The sequence below is a fragment of the Rhipicephalus sanguineus genome, chromosome 2, assembly GCF_013339695.2.
Source record: "Rhipicephalus sanguineus isolate Rsan-2018 chromosome 2, BIME_Rsan_1.4, whole genome shotgun sequence".
Lineage (NCBI taxonomy): Eukaryota > Metazoa > Arthropoda > Arachnida > Ixodida > Ixodidae > Rhipicephalus > Rhipicephalus sanguineus.
In genome coordinates, this window is record NC_051177.1 from 59,207,054 (window position 1) to 59,230,563 (window position 23,510).

The following is a 23,510-nucleotide window of genomic DNA, read 5'->3' on the forward strand; positions in this document are numbered from 1 at the left end:
TGCACCTCACGGTGCTACTGTTAATGACCCTCAGTTCGCACACTCGTTTTAGAGTAGTCGTTTTCCTTCCCGCTTCGTTCTTTCATTTATTCTTTATTACTTTTTGTCTTTATTGTTATGATGTAAGAACCGCTCATACAAATCGGAGACGACCCGTCCCCGGATAGACCTGTACATCGCAAGCACAAAAAATTGACGTTCGCAAAAGGATAAGGGAGAATAATGTAAAAAAATAGCACCATGGGGAGGCCGGTGGAATGAAACATGATCACAGCGGAGAAAAAGCGCCGCAGCGGCCACCGGTGTGTGCGCATACACCTACATACCTCGCCGCTAACGCGGTATATGGTCGGGAGCGCGTGACGCAAAACGTGTCGCCGTAATTTATTCATCGCGCGTATCGGTGGCGGCAGCCGCGGTCGGGAGCGCCAGCGGTGAACGTGCCGTGTAATCACATGCGTCGCCCTCCACGGCCGATAGATACACGCTCACGTTGTGAACTGAGACAGAACGGCGCAGCGGGACGGGCTCTGCAGGACCGGTCAAAGAAGGCGCCCGTAGTAATATCTGTTCGGGTTTCACGTCCAACCCCGATATCATTATGAGAGACACCGCAGTGGAGGGCTCCGGAAATTTCGACCACCTGGGGTTCTTTAGCGTGCACCTAAATCTAAGCACACCGGCCACAAGCATATCGCCTCCATAGAAACGCGGCCGTCGCGGCCGGGATTCGAACCCGCGACCTTCGGGTCAGCAGGCGAGCACCATAACCACTATGCCATCGCGGCGGGTGTCTTTGTCTTGAATCAAGTGCTGAGCTCGGTCAGGCAGTGGATGTATCATCGCTCTTGCATTGCTTTCCTTCCATTTGCCACTTGTCACGTACACCCAGCTGAGGTCAAAAGTTTATGCTCCACGAGACACAAGAAAAGCTGAATATTCACGCTGCTTCGGAAGACAGTCTTGAATTCACATTTCCGGCCTGTTCTAAAACGCGCTAACAACGTGCACTGCGCGGTTCGACCAAATGCAGTCGCAAATTGCTGGGAAATTCAAAAGTTTTCTCAGCCCCGCCACGGTGGTCTAGTGGTTATGGCGCTCGGCTGCTGACCCGAAGGTCGCGGGATCGAATCCCGGCCGCGGCGGCTGCATTTTCGATGGAGGCGAAAATGTTTGAGGCCCGTGTACTTAGATTTAGGTGCACGTTAAAGAACCTCAGGTGGTCGAAATTTCCGGAGCGCTCCACTACGGCGTCTCTCATAATCATGTCGTGGTTTTGGGACGTAAAACCCCACATATTATTATTATTAAAAGTTTTCTCAGACGAAGTGGCCTTTAAACTTTTGACGCCGACTTTGTGTGTTTGTGCGTTCTGTAGTTTCGTTAATTAAGAGACGAGCCGCTAGGGGAAAACCGATTTCCAAAGATATTTCTTACATTACCGGAATACATAGTACTTACCGTACAACCGAGCAGACTACATTTAGCGTGCTCTGAAAGCGAAAGCAGGCGGGACTCACGCGCTATCACACAAACAAACGCCAACACGCGTGCTGGCACCACTACATCAACAACGAGTGCGCCTCCGGCCGCAAGATTTCCCATTCGTTATACCGCTGGTGACAGGCGGTGCGTCCTCCGCATCCCAGATGCGACTGACGCTGATGGAGTGCGCGCGTCTCCACCGCGAGCTACCCGCTAACGCGTCGCAGCCTCGCAGGGCTCGCTGCATCGTTAAGCTATTTAACACCAACATAAATATAGAAATGGGGAGGAAGAACGCTGACGAACAGGGACAAGGAAAACGTCACGCTTCGCAAACCGACGCGCGTGTCTATAGCGCACGCTCTCAAAAAAAAAAAAAAAAGAGTAACAAATGCCAGCAGCGGATCGTGACCGAAACTCTCTGGCGCAGGATTTCTCTATACGGGCTCACTGCACGCGAACACACATCGATTTTGCAGTAACAAACGTCGTGTTGGGTTATGGCACCGGAACTCTCCGTCTCTCACAGTAGTGGGCATGCGGCTCACCATGACAGCTCGCTGTATAGAGGTCGTCTTCTTTTTTTTCTTTTCTTTCTTTTTTTTTTTCGCCGTTCGATAAGCACTGTCGTTGCTTCAATTACTAGGTCGTACAAGCTAGGGAACATTTCCTGAAAGCATTTCCTGAATGTTGCACGTTGCACGATGTGAACATCCCCCCCCCCCCCCCCCCCCCCGCATACACCTCTCTACAAGCAGCGCTCGATCTGTACGCTCTTGTCCTTTACGTAAAAATTGGGCTTTAGCTGTGCTCTATAGAGAGCGTGTCTATAGCGCACGCTCTCAAAAAAAAAAAAAAGAAAGAGTAACAAATACCAGCAGCGGTATTCGTCCACTCTGTCAACATGTTAACCGTGTACAGCAAGCTTTTGCTCAGGTTTGTTCTTTATTAACTTGTATTGTATTATATATATATATATATATATATATATATATAAGCCAGTTCAATGACAGAACTTCACGGAGACAGTGCTATGTGCACGAGCGCCGCATTCACACGTATAGTCGTCTGCAACTATACGCAGCTTACACTCCGTGCAAACAGTGTAGTCTCGTTTTCTATTTGACACAGTTCCAAGCCCGGGCTCGACAAGCATCGAAGTCGTTTTGCCTCTTAGCTCCTATATAAAAAATAAATTAAGGAACGTGCGTCGACGCATAACTTCGATATTAACAGTCAGAAGTGATGACCGCCCTTTCTCTTCAGGTAAGATCGACGACGCTCGAATTGTGGTGATTTCGTGCCAGCAGCAACCAACCAGCTGCGCCGTCTGAATCGAAACCGGGTCAGTCGGCGAACACCGTAGCATATGCATATACATGCCATTATACGCGTACATGCACAGAGCCCACCCTCGTATTCACAGGCCACGACTCCATCGCATTCACTCACGAATGCGTCGACTGGCCTGGCCTTGCGATCGTTGCGGCCATGCAAATGGGATTACGCGCGTGCCTGGGCGTAATAAGCGCCCGGGCAACGGGAGGTAAACCCGCTCGCAGATTTAGCCGAACAACGTTTCAATGCGTCCCGCTGCGCGCTTTTCAATACGTATACGCAAGGCTGTATAGCTGCTCGCGAACGCGGGCACGTTAGCAGCAACAAGTTTTCTTAAAAGCATTAGAACGGTAATGCGGCGCGCCACCATTAGACTGTCAAACAGCACAACAGCGTAACTGTCTAACGCAGAAATAATCAAACTAACTCGCTAGAAAATTATGCGCTTCTTAATGCGGGCACTGAGATGCGGGCGGAGGGCGTGTGAAGAGCAGCGTTTAAAACAATGTTCGAATGGTCTGTAAAATAACGTGAGATTAGAAATATATCAGCGCGTGCTTTATGTGACAATAGCAAATATATGGCTATAGTATACAGCGCGCGCAGGGGATTATGCCACTGAATTTGCTATATATCGCCAAGGCTATCCATTTGTGTGCTCGTGTTAAATTATACTGCGAACTTTCGAACAGGGCCTGGTATACATATTCAGATAGTATATACCATGGCCTGCATATAATGCTGCGTTATAAATGGCTACGAACTAATTACGTAATAAACTTCAGCATTCCGTCGAATCCAACATGTACAGCGGCTAGAATCGAACCCGCGATTTCGCGTTCTGCAGGGTCTGGAGAGGGACGAACGAGGTCAACATCATATATATTCTAACTTGGTCATTTCGATTTCTCCGAAATGCGTCTAAACTCTCGCAGCTTTCCCATATTGGAACGTGGCTGCCGATGCCACGATATATAAAAAAGAAGTGATAATTTATCGCTGAATAAGCTGAACGATAGAAAGCGTGGCCCAGTTTACACAAGCTTGCCTCCAACCGGCTGATGCCTTAAGAGTTGCTGGCGCAGCACACACGCCCAGCGAGGCCTGCCTTTTAGTGTGCAGGCACGCCCACGAAGGAGTGCGCCAACCATTGAGCGGTGCTATCTCATTGAGCGGTGCTATCGCGGTATCGCTCAGGGAAGCCTGTATTTGAACGGGCACGATGATGGATGAGGGCCCGACGTGACGCCACGCCGCTCTATATCGCGCTCAGAGCCTCGGGCAACGCGGTTCTTAATTTGGAGAACCCACGGCTGCATGCGGCTGATGCCTGCTTCCTCCTCTGAACAGCGTCGAAAAGCGAAGGGCGGAGCAAAATGGGAGAACTTTCAGCGTACCGCGGAAACGCAACTCGAAGCGAGGCAAGCAAACCCCGTCCAACACCAGCAAGACTCGTCGGGGCTTGGCGCGCCTGCCGCGACATCGAAGATTTCATAGAGCTGCTTCATTCTATGTTCGTTACATTTCGCTGTCCACACTGTTAACTTGACCGGCGATCGATAAATAGCCGCATTCGGTAGTATACACGCGAACAAGAAGTTGAAAGGAGAGCAGTAATATATATACGTATTCCATCGTCGCGCGTAAGCTAACATTTCTCGGAACACGTGCGGAAGTTACGTATATACAGCACCGTTGTAAAAAAAAAAAAAGTATGGTGATCTTGTTTGAATGTTGTAAACGTTAAAACAAGCTCGCTATTTTATCGACTATTTAACTGGTGATCTCCTTATATTACTGATGTGAAGTGGAACACTTAATCAGTGCTCAAGCAGTGGCTACCGAAGAAATTTAGCTCCGAACATTGCTAAGAAGTCCTCCTGTCCGTGGAAACTCCTTCCACTTTATATTCCACTCTCACTGTCATGGCTACGAGCGGCACAGGCTAACACTCCCAGGTTTAGACGCACAGATATGCCCAATGCTTTCCTTGGCCTCATGCATCGTCAGTTGATATCATTAGGTTGTGTGTAACAAAGCAAAAAAAAAGCCCTTGATCCATTCCCCTTCTTTCGTCCACTTTATATTTAAGTATACGCATATGAAAAAAGGAAAAAGGTATTGTGTGCAAAGTCGGAGCAAGTCGCGTCGTGTCCCCAATTGTACGGCTGTACCAGGTACACGCTATGAAAGCCCGCAGTACGTTACGGAGTCACTGATTCATTACAGTGTCGCAGTGTTAAAGTAGAGTTCCCCTTTTTTGTTTTATTACTGACGTCCTCGTTTTTATAGAACAGGCAACAAAAAAAAAATACACCCGGACTCAGCTGCAGCGACCGGTTGCAGCGCTGACACGAATAGCTAAAACGTTCTGGGCCGAAATGCTGCCGTAAAACATCGCGAAACACGTAACACGGACGCACTCTGCAGCGGAGAAGAATACTGAAAATAAATGAACGCAGAAAAAAAAGCAAACAACGAAACAATCCCCGACCGATTGCCTGCAAACGAATAAAGGCTGTCCTGCCACCGGGGAAGACAGATGCCGCTAGCACGGTTTAATTTTTTTTTTTTTGCTTCATAACCGTAAGCAAATATCAATCCAACGCACCTGCTATACTTCGTTTCTTCCTGATTGCGTACAATACGGCATTTATCTATTTTTATTTCCGCAAAATGAGACGAGAAGACAGGCCGATCGGGGTACAAATGCGCGACAATTGTGTCGCGTTCATTCAAGGCTTATTAATTTTCTCTATATATGCGCGTGTTTTAGCAATTTGCATCGAACGTAAACGCGATGAAGTGAAGACAGATCGAGGGTGTCCCATCGTTTCTTTTTTTTTTTTTGCTTTTTTTTCATAATTGTACGATATATGCATGAGATGTGAAATGTGGTACGGCGGTCAGAACAAAGGAAGTTGCGCACAATACGGATGCGAAAACCGCTATAATAATAAATACTGTGCGATACTGTGCGAAACATAATTGTGCGAAACATGAGGCACGCCGTAGTGGAGGGCTCCGGAAATTTGGACCACCTGGTGTTCTTTAACGTGCACTAACATCGCACATTACACGGGCCTCTATAGCATTTCGCCTCCATCGAAAATGCGACCGCCGTGGCCGGGATCGAACCCGCGACTTTCGGGTCAGCATCCGAGCACCCGGCTGACCGATGGGAAAACATACTTACGAATGAGAATTTTTGTAAATTCGGCCCCTGTTTAACTAAGCAGCAAGGAATACTTGAAGAGCCGGTTCACTTTTCGCGGACAACTACCAAACAAAAAAAAATGTAGTCAGTAGACCGAGCTATTAGTTGATGAACCTTTCATTTGTTGCCTTTACTAGGAGTACCCGAGATTAATCGCATGCATAGCACGCGCATGCACTGCATCGAAATATTCCAACTTCGGTGTGTTTGTGGGTTAGACGGTGCACATAGGTCCAGAACACAAAAGCATTTACTCCCGCGTCAGTCAGTTCAATCTTTATCGTCAGCAGCCATAGTGACGTCACGAAGTGCGGTGTGCATATTAATAAATGGCCAGCTTTCTGCTAACAGCCCATTACTAGGGATTAGCTGTTAAATTCAGCGGTTATTGAGGGGAGCACGGTTGAGGAGTAATGTGTTAGTTCCGACATAAAAGTACAAAAATGAGAGTATTTGAAATATTGTAAATCCTTGTTTCCGACCTTGTTTTGGTGAAAGCAAAATGTTGTTTAGGTAAATCAAGCTCCGTCATCTGGAGACAAGTAGAACATCGTTTCTATATTATGTTGAATAATATACGGAAGAGATAAATTGATAAATTATGCCGGGCCGTATTCATCATCGTTCTCGGGAGTCTAAATTTATCGACGTATATCGGGCCAGCCCACCCGCATACGAATATGCGCTGTCACGAGTCGTTTTATTGTCTCCACATCCGCATGCGAGAGATGCAACCGAGCACACACGTCGGCCGCGACACGCGCTACAACTTAGGGCGAGCACGCGAGGATATCCGAGCGAAACAAGATGTATTATGCATGCATACACAAATACGCTCTTGACGATACGTGCAGCTGCATATAGTTCACTAAACTGAGCCATTCAACACTCTCGGCATGCACCCCGCATCTCCTTATAATGTCCATAGAGAACCACCCGCATGGCGAGGGCGCCCGTCGCACATAAAAACGGCATGCGCAACACGCCGCGTCGGCGATGCGAATTCAGGCGTGGACCGCGGCAGGCCGACTCTCTACCCCCGCGGTGTCGCAGGAATCGCACGCTGTTCGGAAGCGATACGCGAGACGTGACGCGAATGCGCTCCTCGCCCGGTTGCGGCAAAGACCGGCGGCTTACAAAATAGCGCGCGCAGGTTGTTGGGCGAACTCGGAAACGGCGGCAGCCCGCAAAACTGCCCCCGCGAGAGCGGACGTGAGTTTAGCGCGCGAGGCCTGCCTTATCGCGTCTTCCTGACGAAGCGAATTCATTTCACATTATACGCGACGTTCGGTAACTTCAGAATCGTGCTGCGGAGAAAATGTCCGCCCTTGTTACCGCACAATCCGGCTTGTACAGTGAGAGACGCCAAAGCGTGCGCAAGTTCGCTGTACTCGCCTTTTCTGCGTAGATGTTTCAACTTTTTAGGTTATATATACATTGCAACACCTACTTGCATCACATGAAGCGTACACGGCGGGCATATATATATATATATATATATATATATATATATATATATATATATATATATATATATATATATATATATATATATATATATATGCGGTGCAACTGGGCACAATTCCGAACAACCCAGCTCGCCGAAACCTCGTTTTCAAGGCAGGCGGCGAAACCCGTGAGTGATGCCGCAACAGCACACGAGGGGGGGGGGGGGTCCACTGGCCAGCGTGTAAAATCCGGCCAATCAGATGTTTACCGTCTTTATGTCCACGCGAACCAGAATGAATGGGGAGTATGCATTAGCGTTGCTGTCATAAAACTCAACCGACTGCGGGCAAAACAATCGAACAGACTAGTTGGAAAGCGACAAAATATTTGCTTACCACTCAATTCTTTTAAGTGTGTGCCTTTTAGAAGTGTTAGGAGAGGCTGACGGTGGCAAAGCCCTAGCGCACGGTAGCACATCTTAAGAAAATGCCTCTGTTGACAAGCAACGTCTGGTCGAAACGGCAGGCTTGATAAGTGCCACCCGCATTGGCAATTATAATATATATGCGGCACAGAATGTTCTGCGGCTGATACAGTCAGCACACAGGAAGCGCATCGCCTTCCCACAGCACATCAATCTGAGCAACATGCCCGCTTCATAATAAGGAATGACATCTTTTTTTCTTTCTTTCTTTCTTTCTTTCTTTCTTTCTTTCTTTCTTTCTTTCTTTCTTTCTTTTTCTCTTTTTTTCTTTCTTTCTTTCTTTTTTCGCAAGAATACAGGCACGCGCTACTATCAGGGCGTCTTCCTTGAAAGCAGCCTACAGTAATGAGCGATTCGCTTTCTATGTATACATACGGCATAAATTTCGCCACAAAGGCGTATATACTTCCGTTCGCCGCTGCCGGTGCCAAAAGACGACGTAGTTGCGCGTTCTGAATCAGTCTGGTATCTGACCCCTCACGCTCCTTCGGGAACGTATACGTATTCTTAAATGCTGAACCTATACTTTGCACCAAACAGTTCGAAACTTTGACAGTAACGAATTCGACGAGGGTGGCGATGCTGGCTCGTTGGTTGGTCATCTTGTACGAGGTGAGCGCACAAAAGGACACGGACAAAAGTAGAGACGTACACACACTGTACGTCTCTTCTTTTGTCCGTGTCCTTTTGTGCGCTCAGGTCGTACAAAGTTTGACAGTAAACCCTAACAAAATATATCCAGAAACCAACGAGCCTGCGCGCGATTTCCGCTCGAATAACCGTCTAACAGATTCGTCCCTTCTCCGTAATGAAGACCAACGTAAAACAAGTAGAACTATATTCAGGTCATTTTATTCTCCCAAAATTCGACGACTCAAGACTTTCTTTCCTACAAGGGGTCAGTCATCGATGAGAGCTCTTGTTACGCATAATAATAACTGTTGGGGTTTCCCGTCCCAAAACCACGATATGCTTATGAGGCGTGCCGTATAGTAGAAGGCTCCGGAAATTTCGACCACCTGGGTTTCATTAAGGTGCACCTAAATGTAAGTACGTGTGTCGTTAGCATTTTCGTCTCCATCGAAACTGAAACCGCCGCCTCCGGGATCGAACCCGCGTCCTTCTGTTCAGCAGCCGAGCACCCTTGTTACACACACTTCTGCTTAAAGCCCAAACCCCATATGCGCGAAAATGCACGCGACAGCGACGAGCGATGCTATGAGCGACGAAACGAGCCGTTCGCGCGACGTGTCGCGTGGTCGATTTCGCGCGATCGCTCGGTTTTTCAGACTTGGAATCCGTCGCTCGTCGCCCGGAAGTGCTGTGCTCAAGCAGCCAATAGCAAAACACCGGAACAAGATGCATCAGTGACGTAATGCTGATTGTCGCCGCTTTCTTATCGACGCGCATCAACAACAACGTTCATCAACATGGCCAACGGCGACGAGAGCAACGTTGAAGTTGTTGAACGCGAACGTGCCCTCAGGGACGGGAACTACAAGTCCCGCGCCGTCTGTGACGCGGCTTGGCGGCACGTAGCAGCAGTGATGGGATCGAAAAAAATGCTGCAAGACAATGATAAACATTTTATGTACCATTAAGCAACAAAACATCGTATTTTACATTGCATACCGCTGACTACGGGCCACCTTTGGCACGAGTAAACGCCCTCATGCCAGCAACAGTGGAGATCGCTCGCTGAAGCCGTCGCGTGAATGGGGTTTGCCTGTAGGTTTGCCCATCCAAACGACCGCTTGCGCGAAGACAATATACGTCGCGTCGCTCGTCGCTGTCGCGTGCATTTTCGCGTATATGGGGTTTGGCCTTAATCATAAAGAACGGCGTCACGTATACCAAATGTCAAAACTTTTAAGAGTGGCTCAATAAATCGGCTACCAAACCTGCGAGACCGTCGTGAGCGGCCGAGCGCCGCTGCCATTGAGCTAGATACCCCATGATGGGTATACGTTGCACGCTTTGAACAACATCGAGTCAATAAATATACACAACACATTTCGCCAGAATCCATATTTCGTATCGACCACTGTCGCAGACGACAGTTTCAAAGGGAAGCTGATTGGCTCTATTAGCAAGCGGAAAGGATGTTTCTCGCTCCAATGAGGCACCGGGACGACACGACACACCACTCCCGAGGGGAAAGGCATAACGGGGGAAAAAATGTTTGCTTTTACTAAGAATCTATAGCGTAAAAAAAAGGGGGGCATGGACGAAGAAGGCGTCACTACACAAACGCTGCAAACGCAGTACGATGTCGTCTGCAAATCGTAAAATTGCTAAGATATTCTCCGTTATCATATTTTTTACCCGGTAGTTTAAATACTTCTTAAAAACAATGAAGAGATTTCATCTACTTGACGGACCCCTCTCTCGATCGGTATATTCCTGCTTTTCTCGGGGAGAAGCAGGGTGGCTGTGGAATCTTTGCATATACTTCGCATATATTGGCTATGATATTCAAGTGCGTTTCAAGGTATCTCTGCCCAGTCGAATTCCTTTTCGTAATCTGTGAATGCCATATAAAGGTTTAGTTTCTGTATTCGGCAGATTACTCGATTATTTGATTAAACGCACGACGGCGATCCATGCTTGACTATATACCCTTTTCTGAAGCTTGTTCCCTAGGTTGATTAAAGCAAAGTGTGGCCTTTATCATATTCGAAGTTATCTTCGTGAATATTTTATACAACGCTGAAAGATGGCTGATCGATCTTTGGTTCTTCAAGTCTTTCATGTCTCCCTCCTTGCGTATTAGTGATACAATGGCGTTTTTCCAACTCATGTTTTCTTTTACCTTTTCGTAAATAACAAGCGTAAGACGCGATGATACATTCATATGTTACGAGCTTGACACCTTTTTTTTTCTTCTATTGTTCCTTCCTTTCCTAGACTGCCCTTCATTACAGAAAAGAACGAAACTCTGTCTCGACAAAATCAACAAAGTCATCCGAGGCCTCACGAGTCAAACGACCGTTCGTATAAACGAAGTGTTCCTATACTTCACCTCGATCTGCAAGTGCGCACTTGTGTATAGATTGCGTCCGGGTCACTCGAATGGGAGTCACACGGCACTACGCGTCTCTCCTACCCACATCGCCTATACACACACACACATCCACAGCTGCGTTTTTACAGTCGCATTCAGCACGTCTGAAAATGTCTTTTATGCGCGAGCTCACGCTCACACAATGTGTCAGCGAGTCGCGAATCCTATCAAAACTACCTCCAACTTTTTTTTTTATATCTTTTACTCGTCGTAACGAATCGCATGCTTTGATACGTACGGCGCAGTACGTGATAAACGGGCACAGAACGGAGGAAACGTTTATGTCATAGTTATAGCTTACGACTGGAAGTATAAATCACACAGAAGGAACCGACACATAGATTCTGTTCTTCCTGCAGCCTCTCTCATTCGTTTCGTTTGATGCAGCAGCAACGGATACGTGTTATACAAACAGTATATATATATATATATATATATATACATACCGACTCGCAGTAATGTACACTACTTGTTCTTCGCTCGGCGACTCGACGGCTTGCCGCTATTTCTGAACGCGCGACACTATGCGACAACCCCAAAAGCTGTAAGACGAATGCTGTCAATCAGCGCGTATAAAAAAAGACGGAAAAGGCGCGGAACTCTTTCGAGTGCGCCTGTGCGACATTCGCGCGCTCTTCGTATAGCAAAAAGTGATTTACGATTTTCGCGACGTCAACTTCAGCTTCCCTTTTACTTTTATTCTCTTGTTTCCTTCTGTGCGTAATGTCAAGGAGAAAACTGAAAACGCGTCGACAAGGGGTACAAGGAAAGGAAACAGAGTGGAATCGAATGTTTCGACTCTGACGCATTGAGCGTGTAAATGGGAACGTTGTGTTTAGGCGCATGCACGACCTTCAGAGTCAGTCGAGTTAAGTTTTATTTACAGACCACAGCCAGTCAGTCGAGTTAAGTTTCATTTATAGACGAGGTAAAAACATGACGCTGACAATTACGATGATGACGCGTGTGGTTCACGGCCCGTGTCGTGAAAAATTCCAGATGACCGCACGAGTTGCCAACGAAAAGCATATAGTACTTCGAGGAAGCTCTTCGATGAAAACAGCACGGTACCATTCAAGATATAAGCCAGTGTACCTTGCACGGGACGTGCCTTGAGCAGCATTATTTTATTACAATCACGCTATAAAATTTTCACAGCACATTAAAACTTTATTACAAGTCCGCATTGCCCGCCCCCTTCTGTGCCGCTCTTTACATTAATTCTAACATTTTTTTCTAAATTTCAATATGTGAAACAGAGCTGTGTTTACTGCAGCAAAGAACAATTCAGCGCTGCCAATGTTTTTATCCTCGCTCTCACTTGTGTTTTGAGCTCGCATTCTGGCATAAATCAAACACCGGTGCTGCAGCAGCAGCACGGTCAGACCTTAGCAAACGAATAACACGAAACACACACACACATACACGCACGCAAGCACGCACGATTGCGCATAAACACACGCACGACGGCGCCTTCCTTCGATTTTAAGTGCCCATGTAGTACAAACGCTGGCCTCGTTTTTTATGCCGCGCACGGACCCAGTCGTTAAAAAAAAATAATAACTCGCACATGTTATAGGCTAGCCAGCGCGCTCGGGACCTATCTCTCACACGGGCGGCCGCCGATACACGGCGCGGGAATGCAGATAAAAAAAGCCGTATCTCTTGGAGACGCATGCATTAACCTTGTGTTTCAAGGCAAGACACGAAGTAAAGAAAAGTTAAAACGCGATACGGCCAGTTCTGCCGTTGAAATTCATGCCTATAGAGTTGTATACGTGAGAATATATCTTCGAAGGAAGGCTGGCGCAGCGCAGAATCGTGTTATGGTGAGGCGTTCTTTATACATTCGAAATGGAGCTTACTATACGATTACTCTTTAACTCCGTCGTCATGGTCTAGCCAGTTTAGTTTTATTGACGAAACTGAACCTACACGCGACAACAGGACTCATCAGAACTGTCAATTGGGCGAGTTGGTGTACTTACATCTTGAACGAATACTAGCGCGACAAAAACGAGGACGAGAATAGAAAAGACAGACTACAGCGCTGTCTTTTCTATTCTCGTCCTCGTTTTTGTCGCGCTAGTATTCGTTCAAGACAAGATGACTATCAATGTCTGCATGGCCGAGCTAGCCAATGCAATCTGTTCTGACTATAGCAGCCCGCTTCAGAAGAGAATAGACAGCCACTCAGCATGAACAAAACAGTCCATGCTTTTCTGACAAGCGTACGCCCGCGCACTTGACGTTTCGTACAAAAGCGAAAGTGTGGAGAACAAACTATGTCCTCGCAGAAGAAAAAATAAAGTGCCAAGAGCGATCCGAAACCTATACAGACTGCATATGCTTTGAGAACAATAACGAGAAAGAGATAGAAAAGCAAAGTGCGCAGTTGGTGCTTTGCTATGAGAAGACATCCATCATAGCAGTTGAATGAAACAATAACTATGATCTTAGGACACAGCGGGGTGTGACAATGCTGCTCGTGTCAACGGCCTTTGACCAATTAAAAGCGCTAACGCTCGCGTACCTGCGCTTTTCGGAACTCGCTAAGAAAAGCTTCATTAGGTACAGTTAAGAACTTTCTCGATCACTGTTCAATAAATGGTCGTGTCGCCATCACCTCATGCAGAAAATAGCAGTAGCGCAGAAGAAGGTCTCAATACATATACTGTGTTATCGGTCACAAAACAAAAGGCAAACAACAAATGAACAGAATGAGAACTAGAACCCTAGCTGGCACCGACCCAGCTGTACGCGAGCCGCGCCGCACCGATAGAACAGTGAAAAATATAAACGATTACCGCCGACATATTAAACCAGGTGTCGTCGTGCATAACAGGTCTCAGTTTCCGCCATAACAGGTTCTATTTCCCGCCCCATAACGGGTTCCCGTCCTTCTTTCATTTCCACCAAGTTCCGGGCAAAATGCGCCAGTCGAAACGACACGGCACCGCGTCACGCCGAAAAGCACGCTTCATCAAACACGCGGCCTTTTCTTGTTTCCGGGTTCACGTCAACGCGACGCCGGTGGAACCACGTGCGCCGGCGCCTAACGTCTCGAGCTGCCAGTTCTGAACTCGGCCAGAAAGTCAAACGGGACTTGGGGGCAGTGGGTACGGTCAGGGAGGCAGCTAAAAATGAACTTACAAAGCATGCACTTCCTCTGCTTCTGTCTGTCTCTCGATCGTTGTCTGTGAGCTCGGTTTTCCTCCACGCCGATCATTGGCGTGGCCAGGATGACCGGTGGTTCAACGTCTCCCCCCCCCCCCCTATTTTTTTTTTTAATTTTGCATGTGTGTATATACAGGCACTCGCAGGAACATAAATAATGAGTGAACCCCCTCAACCCCCCCCCCCCCCCCCCCCCAACGAAAAAAATAGCTGGCTGCACCCCTGATGCATTACTACTTTGTGGCCTAAACTTCACAAGTTGTCGCGCCGTGGATCAGTCTCAAACGTCAATTTCAAAGTATTGCTTACAAAAGCACTGCGTGACACGGAGTGAAGCAACCTCATCTTCGTTGAGAACCGAAGAGAGAGAGAATCACGTTAGTATCAGTCGCGTGTCCATCAATACTAATACTAGCGTTAACAATTGAGTGGACAAAACGGCGGGACGACAGAAAAAACCTACATGGGACCCGCAATATTCGAAATTCGGGGCCGCTACGGACTCTCTCCTGCTATAACTACGCAAAAAAACAATAAATAAATAAATAAATAAATAAATAAATAAATAAATAAATAAAAACGAAACACATTCTGAAACCACGTGAGACGCATTTCCAAGCAATGTCACGACGCAAAAAGCGTGATAGTACTTGATGTGGAATATTCAGCGGTATTCTGGAAAGCATATCGGAATACGTGTGCATACAAAAATTATTCTTGAATGACGGATGATTTACTTACGGAGCTGCATTTTATGTCAAATTAGACTATACAGTCAAACAGTTCCGCTGTCACAACGGAGACCATCTCAAGCTTGGACCGAGTCTCGCTACTACATTTAGCTCTTGTGAAAAGAAAAAAAAAAGCTTGCTAGAAGAAAATCGGGGGATGTGAAACCTGAAGTTATGCAAATATGGGTCGCGCCTTTGAAGCTCAAGGTGTATTCTGTGGATCACATGTTTGCCACCACTGTCACTGCGGATATTTTGCGGACCTTGCACCTGTGTTACCGCGGCGGATCCATCAAAAGCGCGCCCGTTACAGTCGCTAAACTTACTCTACTAGTTTTGCTTTCTCGTGAGGTGTCGCATATCGCATTGAATGCGTGTAAACGCCACGCCCGCGCTTCCTGTCAAAGCGAGAGGATGGGCGGTGACAGGGCGTAAAATGTCGCGCGGAGCCGACTTCTCGCAAACGCTGTACGCATGTCGAAGTGGCCTCAGTTGATCGTGTTCCCTGGACATAAGTGCGAAATTCCGGAACCTCATGTTTGCTCGGCTCATACAAATATCAGCGAGAACCTTATCGGCTGCAACGTAAATATACAAGAAAAAAAAAATGAACGTTAATGAACATATCACCGTCAAGCGCCGTGATAAGGTGAGGCGAGAGTTGCATCTGACATCGAACTTCTTGTGTCAAGAGTTCAATGTTCAATTGTATCCTTCCCTACTGACGTGCACACAAAACTTTGAAAGAACGGCGTGTCGACTGACGGGTGACGCACAGCAAATGCGATAATGTAGTGCTCGTTCCGAACGACTCTCGAAATAGCGTCCCAATTAATTACGCGACTCGATCAATTCGTGCATGAGGTGAAAATAAGGCGGTTCGTGAGAGTCAAAACTATCGTGAGCCGCTGCAAGAAACATCAGAATTAGTACTGCTCTAAACCATGTCGTGTAAATCGTAGAATGCAGTGTGCGTGCGTGTGTAACGGGAGCATGCAAATCAGAACGTGGGCGCGAGCTCCTATTGACAGATCGGCGCCGAGCGCACATGAATACCGAGGCTCGTATTTCGGCCACTGCTTTCGCGTGTTCTTTTACCACCTGTCACCCATTAAACAGAAAATGACCACCACCCACAACATGGGGGCTAGCAACGTTGTTTACTCACCTGTTCTAATCCACACGTCTTTCTGGAAACCAGTTCTTCGAGGCGCCGCGATACGAAGGCCCCCAAGACGACGCGCGCCGCGATCACACAAACTGCACACGCTGCCTCAGCTACCGAGCTCGGTCCAAAGCTGCATGCTCAGATGGAGCTTCCACGCACCAGCACACGGCCTCCGCAAGCGTTCCGACACACTTCACAGGTCACAGGAGCTGACATTAGTTCCACGGATCGCAGAGACTTCGGCAGCTGCTCGGATGCCAACATTCACCTCGCGGCCTCGCGCTGCACACCAACCGCGTCTTTGAAGCCGGCAAGCGCCGCCCAATGCGTGCCCACAGGCTGGCTTCTCTGCACGTGTAAACGTTCGTTTCGGAACTTGTCACCTTGTGCCATCTGACGAGTATGAATGAAAACAGCTGATTCTCAATAGGAGGCGTCTAAGCTCACGCTTCAAACGACGGTTATCCCTGAGTCTATAACCTGAGTCTTATTTACAAATCTCAAAGGCTGTGCAACCAATGTTAAGAGCTGAAAAGACGTCATGGCTGAGGTCTTTAGAGCGTTTAGAGCTATATGTTTTAGAGTACCCACTATATTCTCTGTTATAAGCTTTACAAAATTAGTAGTGTTTAATACAAGCATTGCCAGAAATTTAGCACTACATTTTTCTCATAAAGAGAAGACCAGTGGCGCTACAAATGTGCTACGTGGCTGCACGCAATGTATAATTTTCAAACGAAAAAATAAAAGCAATGTATTTCTTCTCAAACATACCACGCGTTATCAAATTGTGTCGCATTTAGTTAACACTTCTTTAACAAACAAGCACTAAAAGATCGATGGAAATGGCAGCGCTTTTGTTTTGTTTATTAAAAGAGAGATGGCAGCACACTACAAACCGCGCCGCCCGCGCGTCAGCGTTGCCATATGGTGAAATACGGCACCAGATTGGGAAAATCTGGTGAAAATTGGGGGCTGCTGGTGTTGAGGTGCCAGCACAGCTACACCAGACAAAATCTGGTGAAAAGTGGTGAAAAATGTTGAGGAATGGCTTGTCACTAGAATTATTCGTATTCACACCGCGTTGTTGCCGACGACTTGTTGGCCCTTCATTCACATCCCACGGGTAGCGCCAGTTTCTTTAGCACTCAAATCTCCCAAACCTTCAAGCCAAAGCCGGCCGAGCAGGCCGATTGTGTGGCGAAGGTCGCGGGACAGTTCACGGGCCTGGAACACCACCGTGGCCCTCTCCGCTCGTTTCTCTTGTCTTTAATAAAGTTATTTTCTCCTCCTTGTTTACGCATATCCACCGTTATGCCTCTAGAAGGCGACGGGCTCTAAGGAGGTTAAAAAAATTCTAGAGTGGAAGCAATCGAAGCTTCATAGGAGCGAATGTGAAGCCAGCGTTTGGACATACTTTACCTGAAAAACACAGCTTTTTCGTGTGATGTCCGATTAGAAAATGCCCTTGTTCTGGTGACGTTAATGCTAGGTTTGTCATTGGTCCGTTACTATACCGAGGAAAGTAATATATCCGAATGAGTATGTGATGGTCTGCTTGCCAAGACTTTGATAAGGAAGCCACTAACACAGAGGCACGTTGGGAAGTATCTGTCCGGAACAATTAGCCATCGAAGGTCCGTATTCAAAACCAACCTTGTCTTTACCTCTGGTTTTCTTAACACGTGCTAAGTGGATAAAAACAGTAAACAGGGCTAAATAACTGAAGTCTGTTTGTGGACACTGCGAAGAGAAAACGAGGTAAAGGCACGGTGTAAGATATATCTGGAGTATATATCTTACACCATGGGTAAGGGTAAGCCAATTTATTTTAAACTAAGAGCACATGTGACAGCTGACTTGCTACTTTTTCTTAGCTGACGTTTTATCGTTCGGCTTTTCCATTCCAGCATCTTTTTTAACATCCTTGGGTGGACCTTTCTTCGAGAAGATATCCCTGCTCACTCCGTCTTGGTTCTTCTATTTTTATATATATTATTTTTCTTCCGTTCTCGTATTTCACTCCGCGGCGCCTCGTTCGTATTCAAATTTGAATACGAACCGCTATTTTCGCTGCCCAGAAGTTTGCCTGACGATACACAGACCTTTCGCGAAATAAACATGAGAAAATGCATAGAAAAGCGACAGTTTCGGGTCCTACAAGGGTACTTGAAACGAATGCATGGCTGAAGCTAACTGCTGCTGCAGGACACACAAAGGATTCAGTGAATAATGCACAGAATTAACGTTGCCGAGTCGGCTGGTCTTCAGGCGACGCTCCGAAAATCTTTTTGTTATGTAGTAGGTAGTGACAGTGACAAGTAAAAAGTGCAGAAATAATAAAATCACTCTCTTTTGTAATAAAATAGTTGTAAACAACAAATATTTTCTCCGGGGCAGGGCTTTTGCAAAGTAAAACGCTAAAAAGAAAAAAAATGACGTCACAGTCGCCATTTTAAAGTGTTGGTGAAATCTGGTGAAATTTTGGTCTAGGGTTGGTGTCGAAGCCCCTTTCCAATCTGGCAACGCTGCCGCGCGTGTTTTATTTGAATCGAGAGACAGCGTGGCAAGGCAACTCCCCTTTTACCTCTGCCTTGTACGCAAATGCTCCGTGGCGCAGCCATGTTGTTCTCTTTCTATCGATTTCAGAGGCACTGAACACCTGTTTCCTCGCACAAACTGCGGTTTAATTCGAACATGGAGCTCACAGTACCAGACTTTATGAGAAGGTGCATTGAATCCTACGAAGCGCTGAGAGGTATGAACTGATGGACGATCTGTGTGGTTCGTTTTCTAACGCCGGCGACCGTCGTTGGGTTTAATCACAGTTTAATTAGGCTTGTTTAATTCATCTGTACTCGCGTTTCGAACCCGCTACCATTTCGTTAGAGTGACGACACAAAACCGTGCGCTCTATCGTTTTTCTATTTCTAGAAATCAAAGGGAGCGTTTGCGTTTGGTACACGATAACGGTGATCTTACGCAAACCAGGTGTTGCCGCCTAACGACAAGTAAATAAAGCAGGTTTTAGCTGATCAATCAGCGTCGAACGGCTGCTTTGTGGGTAATAAATGAGAGGGCGCCACTAGCTCTGACGCCATTGTTTGTCTTATTGCCGTACTCAAACCGTCCCAGTAAGTGGGTTTGTTACGCTAGGTTGAGAAAGTATAGAAATTTATCGGAAGTATTGTGTGCACCCGCTGTGACAGTTTGCAGAAAAATCACTGCCTCTCACAACGCCCTTTTGGCAAAATACTTGACATGTAATCACTTGAGTGTGTGCTTTGTAATTAGCTGTCTGCAAGTTGAAGTACACGGTTGTCCACTTTATATAAGCTGAGTTTCTTAAAATTAACCACTCAACTGTAACATTTTGTATTGCGATATTTGCTCCTTGGTGTATTTGCTCTGGCCATGCGGATTTGTCCTAATTTAAAACATGAGCCAGCTTGACCTCATCAGGTTGTTTTGTCGACTGATAATGTCATCAAAGAATCCTAAACATTGTCTCTTAGGTCACCATGTAGACACAGTCACAGTGTAGTCGCATACCCTATTTTCAACCATTAATTTTTGTGCGTAGCAATATTTTTCATTTTCTAGTCTGTCTGCTATCAATGTTTCACAGAAAATTATATGCAATCACGCTTGTTGTTATTTTTCATTTTTTATAAGTGGCGCCTGTTCTCTATGAAGAAAACCTGCTTTTTTTTTTTTTTCAATGCTAGACAGAGAATTTGTAGTGCACATTATGTCTTGATTGCCATGCAGTGTAGTGGCTGAGTTTTGCATTGCTAAGCTCGGGTATGTGGTTTCGATTTTAGGCCACAGTGGCCACATTTCAACGGGGGACAAAATGCCAAAGCACTCGTCTGCTTACATTTCAGTGCTTGTGAAAGAGCCCCCAGGCTGATCAAAATTAAGAGTCTTCACTATTGTGTGCTCCATAATTATACCGTAGTTTTAACATGTAACACCCCAGAATCTGATATATGTTATTAATGCCAGCGTTGGGCTCAAACCAGAAGCTGACAGCATGCAAAAAAAAACTGGCTGTCCCTGTGAAAATCTGGCTAGAAAAGCTGTCCAAAATAACAAGCACCCAGTCATGTACACATAATGTACACGTAATGTTATCATAGCAACAACATAGAGTAAGCTTCTCATTTCAACACTGTACTGCTTATTGTCTTATAACGATGTAACGAATTTAAAGGTATTCTTCCATGTGTGGACAGTTGTAGAGCAGGAAACTTCTGGAAACGAGCTAAGTTTAGTTTTTAGGTACTTTAATATCCACTGTGGCTCCTTCTGATTGATAAGGTGTTAATTATATCTGAGCGAGCATTCTCAAAATCTAGAATGTCACATTAAGCATGTGCAGGAGTTCCATTAGCACCACCAGACATTTTGTTTTGAAGTTTGTCCTCGCTTACCATGTGCTTCAATTTGTAGTTTGTAACAGTGGTTTAATTACGATATTATAGAAGGACAATCACGAATAAAGCTGAACTTACTTTTTGTCTTTTAGTGTGTTTTTAGTGTGACAGCATGAAAATTCTGCTTCCATACATATTTGTTATTCCTTTTCTTGACAACTATCGTATTGACAAACTGCAGAAACATTCACAAGCTTTCTGTGTTGCAGGAAAGGTCCCTAGTGAAGTTGATATCGCATTCTGGGATGCTGTTGTCATATCAGCAGCCGATGAGGACCAAGCCACTGCGTTTCGTGAACAAATCGCTCAGAGGAAAGAGCGAAATCTCATCCCTCTTGTGCCGTATCATGTGTTCTCAGATCCACCTGGACCAAAAGTTGGTAAGCAGAAGCTTACATTTTGCGAGGGGATTGTATGTTTGCAACAGTTAGGATCAGCTAAAAATACATTTAATATTTTGTGCATCCATGCTGCCAGACACCAACACACTCATCAAGAACTGGATGAAGTTGGCTTTTCAGAACTGCAGTAGTTTTGGAACAGTAGCGGAATGAAACTTTGCAACTTGCTTTATTTTTTTATTTCTATTTATTAGTATTGTTTCATTGTTAGTAATATTTAGTTTAATGTCTCACCATTGTTAATTATTTTTCAGGTTCAGGTGGTGCGACCCTTCACATACTTGAGCATCTTCGTAATATGTACGGAGAAGAACAGCGTCGCATGAGAATCTTGCTTATTCACACTGGCGGCCAAAGCAAGCGCCTACCTAGCCACAGTGCTCTGGGAAAGCTGTTTGCGTTTCTTCCAATCAGTGTGGCAACTGAGTTTCAAATGTTTGACCTAAAGGTGGCTATGTACTCTCCATTCCTGGCCAAGATGAAAGCCGGTGTGTTTTTGACTTGCTCAGACGACATCGAGACTTACACGCTTCCTCTGTTTGAAGGAAGCACACAGTCATGCCAGTGGAGCTTCGACAAATCCGGATTCACCGCACTTGCGCATCCATCCCCCATTTCAGTGGGGCTAACACATGGAGTCTATGTTCTGCCAAAGGAAGTTCAGTCTACCTCCACGTGCCTGACGACCGAGTGCCTTGAAGTTTTGCAGAAGCCAACAGAGAAGCGTATGCGTGACAAGGGCGCAATTTTTGAGGAAGGTAAGACACTAATACTTACTGAAGTCACACTCAACGGCCATTAGCAGGAAAATTTCACTCTAATTAATTATTAATGAATAGTATATGCATTATTGAAGACTTTTTTAGAATGCTGCAGTACTAGTAATTGTATATTTTTCTTATTAGTAGCCTTACAATAGCACTTTATTAAATGAGACATGCTCCTGGTGGTTAGAGAATATGACGTTAATGCCAGAACTTCTCAAAGATCTGTAGCATGCCGCTGGAATCTGTGGCGCACCACTCAACTTCCAAGATCCCACCTAGGAGGCGTTGGTTGAACTTGTGTAATTATCAGTTATAGTCAATTGAATATAAAACGTGCTTTGCTAATTATTGTGTAATAAAGGTGTTTTTATGTCCTATGCTCTATTGATTATAACAAAATTCAATTGTATATGTGTTTGGTTACAGGAGAAAGCAACAAGGAGTTTGCATACACTGACAGTGCATTCTTCTTTGATTGCTCTGTTGTTGACAAGCTCATCAAGTTCTACACCCAGATCAAGCCAGTGACCCAGGAAATCGATGCCTACAGAGATTTTCTGCAGCTTTTAGGCAGTCGTTCGAGGAGTTGTGTTTCACAGGCAGGCGAAGGTGGAGCGGGAGATCAGCTTGGTGTCCAACAAGTGCTCCACAACTGTGAGCTACATGTGGTGGTGCTGCCGTTATCAAAGTTCTACCATCTTGGAACAATGCAGGAGTACATAGATAACTTGTGTTTCAGCGAGACCTTTGCGGAGGAGTTGCAGACCTCTAGGTTTGTGCACAGCAAGCTTATTCCCTTGGAGGTTTGTGTACCTGCTAACATTTCTGGAGTGGTAATGCGCTCCCTCATTCACCCAGCATCCACTGTTCCTCGCTCGGCAGTTGTAGAGTGCTGTAGGTTTGAAGTGCCAGTTAAACTCGGAGACATGTGCATTCTCAGCAACTGCCGACTAGAAAACCTAGTCGACGGAGTGGTGGAAGTTCCAGGAAGGGCTATAATATTCACTGTCAGTGTAAGAAACGACACTTGCAAAGGGTACGTCACACTCGCATTTGGAATTGATGATGACTTGAAGTTAGCAGCGCGTGATGCAAGGGAACTGTCCTACTTTGGAAAGAGGTTGGGTCAGTTGGAGGATTCCAAGCTAGTCATCTGTGATTCATTGTTTAAGACTTCCTCTGCCGCATCGACTCTCTGGGAGGCAAGACTCTTTTCAGTGAAAGCCACAATGACAGAGGCATTTCTGTCAACGTTAGAACTGGTGCAGGCGGTACTACAGGATGTCCCTCAAGTGGCCGAAGGAAAAGAAAGTGCAACAATGAGCATGGATGATGTCTTAAGATGCAAGGACATAGGGGAGCTTCTAAGACACCAAAACACTATATTCAATTGATAAATGACCAAGTTATTGCACGGCATTTCTGCTAAGTTCATGCCCGGTGTACATCTTGTGAAACTTAAGTGGATTTGTGCAATAAAGGTGCAATGGTGCTTAACGCACCCACAGTGGTTTAGAAATGATCTGTGATAGTATACGCTGCTATGCCGATGCCACACATTTCAGCAAGATGCTACAAATGTCGAAGCTAGCTTACAGCTGCCAGTTACATCATTCCACGAAAGCACATTATGCTGTGCACCCAAGCTTACATTGTGCGATGTACCAAACATGAATTTGCAACATTGATGAAGCTCACTCAGACTTGAGTAAATGTTCTTAGGTTAAAGGTCTCTCAGACTTGCTCAAACAATATTCAGTCCGCCTAACTTGCATTCAGACTTATAGACT

The 23,510-nt window shown here is 46.0% G+C and overlaps 2 protein-coding genes across 3 annotated transcripts in view; one reads left to right on the plus strand and one right to left on the minus strand.

Moving 5' to 3' along the window:
- The window catches only part of LOC119383042 (putative polypeptide N-acetylgalactosaminyltransferase 10), a 143,996-nt gene extending 127,545 nt beyond the window's left edge, over positions 1 to 16,451 (minus strand). Inside the window, exon 1 of one of the 2 annotated variants that reach the window (XM_037651020.2) lies at positions 16,114 to 16,451. The gene's annotated coding sequence lies outside the window, so the exon portion shown is untranslated. The remainder of the gene's footprint in view (positions 1 to 16,113) is intronic. The other variant, XM_037651021.2, reaches the window with a different exon arrangement.
- Positions 16,452 to 18,674: 2,223 nt separating this feature from the next.
- Positions 18,675 to 23,223, plus strand: LOC119383044 (fucose-1-phosphate guanylyltransferase). The gene is made up of 4 exons (XM_037651022.2): positions 18,675 to 18,871; positions 20,762 to 20,932; positions 21,208 to 21,711; positions 22,147 to 23,223. The coding sequence occupies exons 1-4, from the start codon at positions 18,811 to 18,813 to the stop codon at positions 23,112 to 23,114; spliced, it is 1,704 nt and encodes a 567-aa protein (XP_037506950.1). The 5' UTR covers positions 18,675 to 18,810; the 3' UTR covers positions 23,115 to 23,223.
- Positions 23,224 to 23,510: the final 287 nt, after the last annotated feature.